The sequence below is a fragment of the Nuphar pumila genome, chromosome 5 (assembly GCF_984573655.1).
Source record: "Nuphar pumila chromosome 5, dmNupPumi1.hap1.1, whole genome shotgun sequence".
Taxonomy (NCBI): domain Eukaryota; kingdom Viridiplantae; phylum Streptophyta; class Magnoliopsida; order Nymphaeales; family Nymphaeaceae; genus Nuphar; species Nuphar pumila.
The window spans coordinates 6,676,958-6,683,440 of record NC_143253.1 but is presented as its reverse complement, the minus strand read 5'-3'; the positions used below and the strand labels follow the sequence as shown (position 1 = coordinate 6,683,440).

Sequence of the window (6,483 nt, the reverse complement as noted above, 5' to 3'; positions counted from 1 at the left end):
CTTGCCGTCTATATGCTTCAACTAGTCGGGTTGGGATGGACATAGTTAAAGGAGGGGATACTTTTTGGAGTGGAAGACTGTAATCAGTCAGGGGCCCTTTCATGCCGTTCATTTATGTGACAAATGTCACCCTAAAGCTGTCCCTCCAATGCAATGCAGTTAGTGACAAATGTCACCCTAAAGCTCAGTGGGTTTGCCCCTGAAAAGTTAAGTTTTCAGCCTTTCATTTTTTTTTTCATGCTTTAAAAAGCCATTCATCTGTACCAAGACTAATACCAATACCAACCGTGGTAGAGAAATTGAGGGTATTATTTGCCAAGCAGTGGCTGAAGTTGGGAGTCATTCAAATAAGGTGAAAGAACAGGTGTATATTATTAATTTGGATCTAAATCATGAGGGCATTTAAAATTCAAAGTGTCTAGAGGACCCTTTTAGCTAATTATGAAATATCGGGAGAAGGATTTTTCGCAATTTGACAAAAACGCGGCTTGAATATCACTAATTTTCGATTCACCATCATCAAGCCACCTTCGGAGTCAGGACCAGACCGACCGATCGACTGCGATATTTAACCACAGCCGTTCATCTGCCAAACACGTGAGAGGATCATGGCACGCCAACCAAGGCGGAGCCCCAACCGTCTTTCTTAACGTGTCAGCTCTACATTGGTCCACATGCACCGCCACATATCTCGGGCCCACAGGACACGTGTCGTAAAGATAACAGGTTATACCGTGAGCGGCGGCTCGTTTCACGGCCCTTAGAGAGCTCTTGTATTGGGGGTAAAATAGTCCTTTTTCATTAAACACATTTTTACGTTTCTAACCTCAATGTTATAAATTTATGTCCTACACTTCCCTGAGCTGCTCGAATAGAGTAAAAGAACAAAAGTGTCATTTAGAATCTGGAAAGCCGACGGACTCTTGCATTTGTGAATTACGGAAATACCCCCGTTGGCACTAACCACGTTCGAGCTACGTGCGGGAAGTACTGTCATTTTTTGGATTTTGTTTAGGGGTAAATTAGTCAGAATGTTGCTATATCAAGGAGCTCACTATCCGCTCGCTCACTCCCTCCCTCCCTCCTTCCGGTTCAGAAACTCTTCCCTTTTTTCATCGCCGGTGGCGCGCTGGAAAACTCACCGGAATTTCTTTCCCTCTCTTGCAAACTTTCGGCGAGAAAACTCTTCCCTCTTTTACCAGTTGAGAGCTCCGTCGCCGGAGAAGTTCTCTCTTCTCTTTTCTTCTGTTTGGCAACTTCTGTCCAGGTAAAGTTGTAAACCGCTCTCTTTTCTGGCCGGAAAAACTCTCTCTCTCTCTCTCTGAGAATCCCCATTTCGTGCCTATCCTTCCCCCGGCATCCGGTACGAATCTCGAAAAACTCGTATTCTCTTTTAGTACTAGACTTCCTTATCCCCTTTAGTCCTTGTCCTCCGAACGAACCCTCCCTGTGGTTGTTTGTATGCTGACTGTCTACCCATAACGATGCCTATTCTTCTTTCATTTATGCTCTTTAGGCTGTCAGATGGGTCCACCTTTTCTTCTCTCAGTACGCGGCGAAGCTTCTCTCAAAACCATCTAATGGTGATAGTAGAGACTCCGTTAATCTGCCGGAAGCCTGAAGTTTTTTCGTGTTCACGGTATATCCATCTTGGCATAACCGTACACTTTTCGGCATAAAGCTCGCAGTGTCTGTTTTCCAAAATTGCCGGAGTTCAGAGCTCTCCGCCGATATGCTCTCTTTCTTTTTCCCCTTCGTCGTCTTCCATTTTTTTCTGTTTATGGGTTACCCTCATTCTGTTTCGTTCATCACACGGACTCGAAACGTCTCTGCCATCCTCTGTCCTGTTCTAGTCCGACCCATTCGGATTTTCTCATAATCCCCTTTAGGAATTTGTCTAAAAAACGCACACACAGTGAGAGAGAGTTTCATAGAAATTTTTTTTCTGGATTTTCCCATTTTCATACTATGTACTCATTTTTCCTTCTCTTTTTGGTGGGAGTTCAGGAGGAAGCATTTTTTCGAGCAATGAGAGCGAGGGACGTCCCTTCTTCAATCTGAACTCCGAAGCACTCTCGAGAACGAAGAATGGATTGCTCGGTTTTCCCGTCGGTGAAGTACACCGAGCACCGGACGAGGTACAAGTTGTTAGCCAAGTCGCCGTCCTCGATACCGAGGAACAGACCCCAGCGGAGTCCGGTGGTCTTCGCCGCCCCGAAGCTCGTCCGCCTCATCGTCACCGACGCGGAGGCGACGGACTCGTCGAGTGACGAAGAAGCGCCGTGCCTCCGCTGCGGCCACCACCGAGTGAAGCGATACGTCCACGAGATCCATATCCAGACGTCGAGTTCCCCATCCACGACCACCACAGGCACCGCCTTCGACACCACCGTCGTCTCCGTAGGGAGGAAGAACCGGCGGCGATCGGATTCGAAGGCGCGGAGGCGACCAAAAGGCCGGTTCTCCGGCGACACTTCGACCGGGAGGAAGTTCCGGGGCGTCCGACAGCGGCCGTGGGGGAAGTTTTCAGCGGAGATTCGGGACCCGTCTCGACGAGTCTGGCTCTGGCTCGGAACCTACAACACCGCCGAGGAGGCCGCGAAGGTCTACGACACCGCCGCCATCAAACTCCGCGGCCCGGACACCGTGACCAACTTCCCCACCACCGCCACTACCAAGACTCCCCAAACGAGAACCGGTTCAGGTAAGAATCGGAACACCATATCGGGATACGACTCGGGGGAAGAGCTCCTCAGCCTCACGTCCCCGACCTCGGTGCTCCGGTGCTGCAACTCCTCCAACGAGCCCAAGTCCGCCAAAACGGAGGTAGCCGTCGCCCGCCCGGCGGTGCCGGAGACTGAGCCCGGCTATTCGTTCCCGCTGGACGTGCCGTTCTCTCCTAATGGGTTCCTCGACTTCGAAGGGGGCGAGTCCGGTCTCTTCTTTGGTGGACTCGATGCGGAGGAGCTCGGCGAGGTCCTCCTGGGATCCCTGAGCGCAGTGGAGGCGCTGTGGCCGACGCCGGTTCCCTCTTCGTCCGTCGACTGGCTCGTCGACAAGTGCACCTTCGAGATCGGCGAGTTTTTCTCTCCCGACGCCTTCCTCGCCTCCGTGTGAGAGTTCAGCCCTTTCGTGGCCGGTTCGTCTTCTAATTTTGTTGCCACCGAGACGATACGTCGAATCTTCCTCTATTTTTTCCTTTATTTCTTGTTTTTATTTCGGCACACCAAGTTTCCCTTTTTCTTTTCTTTTCTTTTCTTTTTTTCGAATGCGAAAATATGTATTAAATATTTTAGAGTGAGAGTGATACTTCTCTGAGTCTGGGTTCACAATTTTTGCGTGTGTGAAGAAGTAGAATTTATTTCCGTTTGATTGTATTTTTGGACTTTTTATGTGTGTTTTAGTGCTCAACGTATCGGGCGTGTCGACTCGTATCGGAAATGATTCCTTTAGTATTGTATTGGATCTGGTTTTGGGGTTTGGGTTGAACTATTAAGATGCCCTAAATCAATTAAAGTATTTTAATTGTGTTTATGTCTTTATCTTAGTTGGACCCGGTATCCTCGTAAGAAACTGAGTTGCATTTTCTTATATGGTGGTGAGCTATGGGCAATTAAAAAGCATTAAGAAGAGATTGATGAATCTATGAAGTTTTTAAATAAAAGTAAAAAAGAGAGAAGAGATTAGAAATGCACACATTAGAAAATGTTTGTAGTCACTGTGGATAAAATAACATATTGTATCATACAAATTGATTTGAATATCTTTCCGATACGATCCAATCGTGAACCGTCCCTACGGAATCCGGTTCAATTCATGGAATTTATTCTTGGTTATTATTCCCAGGAGATGAGTCCGGATCTGGTGCAAGCACAGAAATTAAGAATCTGTACATTAAGCACCTGATCGCCCTCCATCAGTTCTTGGGTCCCACACCTGACAGGCCCTGTTCGCAAGATGGAGGGCGAGTAGGTGCTTAATGCACAAGTATTTGTGCAATCATGATCTTTTCACCGGGGAGATCCTCTCCGCTATTCGATTAGAACTGACCACCCTCTCGATCTTCGACACGTGTAGAAGGTCGAACGGTGATCCTTTCGTCCAGCGATTTTACACTTGCGAGGTACCGGATGCCGTTGCGCTTCGCACGTGCGATGTGAGTAGTCCTGGTAACGACCACGCCGGAGGCATGTGCGTTCGTTGCTGCAGTTGGCGTGGACGGTTGGATCTTCCAATCGGCGCGGTGGACCGTACGATGGCAGCACCCTTTTTCCAGAATTTTTCATTGGGGATTTCTGGAAAAGGGTAAAAAGGAAAGTAAAAAATATCTGGGTCGAGCGAGGCTCGCTGTTGACTCGGAAGGCCGAGAACGGCAACGGAAGACGCGTGGGCTCTAGGCCTACACCAGTCAAATGTCTTTTATGCCCTTGGTTTTTCACCTAAATTATATTCGTACCACTTCCATGAAGTTAGTTGACTGGTGTAGTCCTCGTAGTACAGCGTACACGACCCGACCCGACCCGAAGCCAAACACTTGGGTATGGATAAAAAAATGCCAATGCTAAATATTATTTGGATCAACAAGAATACTATTTTGGATCCCAGATTCGGGAAGATGGATGGGTTTTGGGCTCCACTCTACCAATTTGGACTAGATCTTCACGAGGATGTAGTTGACAAATCCCTCGCCTCTCAACTTCAATCCCAAACAAATCCCATATAACTATAAACTGCACATTTGTAAGGCTTGATTCGTACATGCAATAAAACAACAAAAGAAAATATGTTCCCAACTCGGTTTATACTTAAATTGGCTTGGGGTCGGGTCGGGTCAGGTAGCATGTATTTGAAAGATCTTCTTGAATCTCTACTTTAGAGTAGGACAGACAACCTCCCCTCACCTACATATCTAGATTTGTATGAGATTAACAATAAAATCCTAGATCTAGTTATAATGCTAGTCTCTCTAGTATTGTGAAACTTGGTAAAATCTATTTGATTTACATATGGAAAATGTGCCCCTGTGTGTTGAGCAGATCTGGCTATCAAGGGTGTGTGTGTAAAGATGCCTGAGATGAAGGATTCCATGTCAAATCCCATTGCTTTCATGATGTACCCTACCGCTTTCATTGGTCAGTTCCTGTAAAGATCGGAGGTCGTGGATTATTTAGGGTTTACTTTTCAGAAAGGCAGGTCCATTAAGTGACTCGTGTCATGAGCAATATGGGTGGAAATCGATTAGGACCTGGGTCCCATTTGCATGTCCAGTCGTGAAACACACCTCCCCCGCTTATAAGGGTGACAAAACAAGTATGAACATGCTAATTTAGATAAAGTACTCTTAATTCTGGGTGGTAACTAGGCACTTTGTTATCAACCGGGGCTCGGCTTGCCTGGTAGGATCTGTGAGTGCACGTCACCTTGTGTTTAGGGACGTTGCAAGTTCAAAACCCAATGTGGTACCTGGTATAACTGGTGGGGGTCTGGATAACCCCAGCTTGCCTATCATTACAAAAAATGTTAGGCATTTGTTGGTGAAACGTGCATGCCGTTGCTTATACTTTTTGAAGACTTAAAAATCATGTTTTATTAAAGAGTTTGATGGAAACAACTCTCTCTCTCTCTCTCTTTCTCTCTCAATGTACACACTAATTAAGAACCTTGTCTGCTAGCCCCCAAGGGGTTTGGCACAGTGGAGGAGGCCTTACCTTGTCTGCTAGCCCCCAATGGTCAAAGGGGCCTTGGCTACTAGACGGGTGGTCAGGCTTTCATTTCTAATGATTGTCAAACCCCTTGCATTAATGAGGGCAAGGGATATCAGCAGAAGCCGAGGACTCTTTGGGAGCAAGGTGTGCACCACGAGTTGACACTATTGGGACGACGACCGTAAGTATGGCAGGTTAGTATTTAATGCCTATTGTGAATTCCCGTCCTTAATGAAAAAAAAAAACACCTTACCTGCTTCTGGGGGTGGTCCCTCAACTAAGGGAGAGTTGGGCATTGATTGGACCGGCCCCAAATACTAAGCTAGGGTTAGGCACTGATTGGACCCTGCCCAAGTGTCCATGCATATATGGTCATTAAAACCACTTAAAGTGCCATTTTTATGATATTTGGGAAAACAAACATATGATGGACTGAATTGAATGAGAAAAAAGGATAGTTTTTTAATTTATAACTCGAAGAAACCGCACCCGACATGAAGACCTGGTTGGATTCCCTCAGCTTGCCATACCTACCGTCGTCACACCCATAATCAACAATTTGAAAAACCGATAAGAGATTTAGATTAAGTCTGGGTATAACTCTAGTGTTTGAAACATAATTTTTTTTATTATTTAAAAAAAAAATTAAAATTACCTAAGATTTTAATTTTCAAAGATGTTTCATCGACGGTTGAATCATAAGAATCATTTGAGTTAATTTAACATTTGAATAATATATACTCATATAGAAAGAGGCACCGGAATCAAGAATTTAAGA

The 6,483-nt window shown here is 46.0% G+C and overlaps 1 protein-coding gene across 2 annotated transcripts; it reads left to right on the top strand.

Moving 5' to 3' along the window:
* The first annotated feature begins 1,061 nt into the window (after positions 1 to 1,061).
* On the top strand, positions 1,062 to 3,330 carry LOC149836611 (ethylene-responsive transcription factor CRF4-like). 2 transcript variants are annotated; one of them, XM_090007051.1, is made up of 2 exons: positions 1,062 to 1,267; positions 2,008 to 3,330. In XM_090007051.1, the coding sequence occupies exon 2, from the start codon at positions 2,089 to 2,091 to the stop codon at positions 3,115 to 3,117; it is 1,029 nt and encodes a 342-aa protein (XP_089863177.1). In that variant the 5' UTR covers positions 1,062 to 1,267; positions 2,008 to 2,088; the 3' UTR covers positions 3,118 to 3,330. The 2 variants fall into 2 exon arrangements, with proteins under 2 accessions (XP_089863177.1, XP_089863178.1); XM_090007052.1 differs by having other exon boundaries at positions 1,062 to 1,363.
* Positions 3,331 to 6,483: the final 3,153 nt, after the last annotated feature.

Coding starts and splice junctions, on each gene's coding strand:
- LOC149836611 (XM_090007051.1), top strand. CDS start 2,089: ATGGATTGCTCGGTTTTCCCGTCGGTGAAGTACACCGAGCACCGGACG.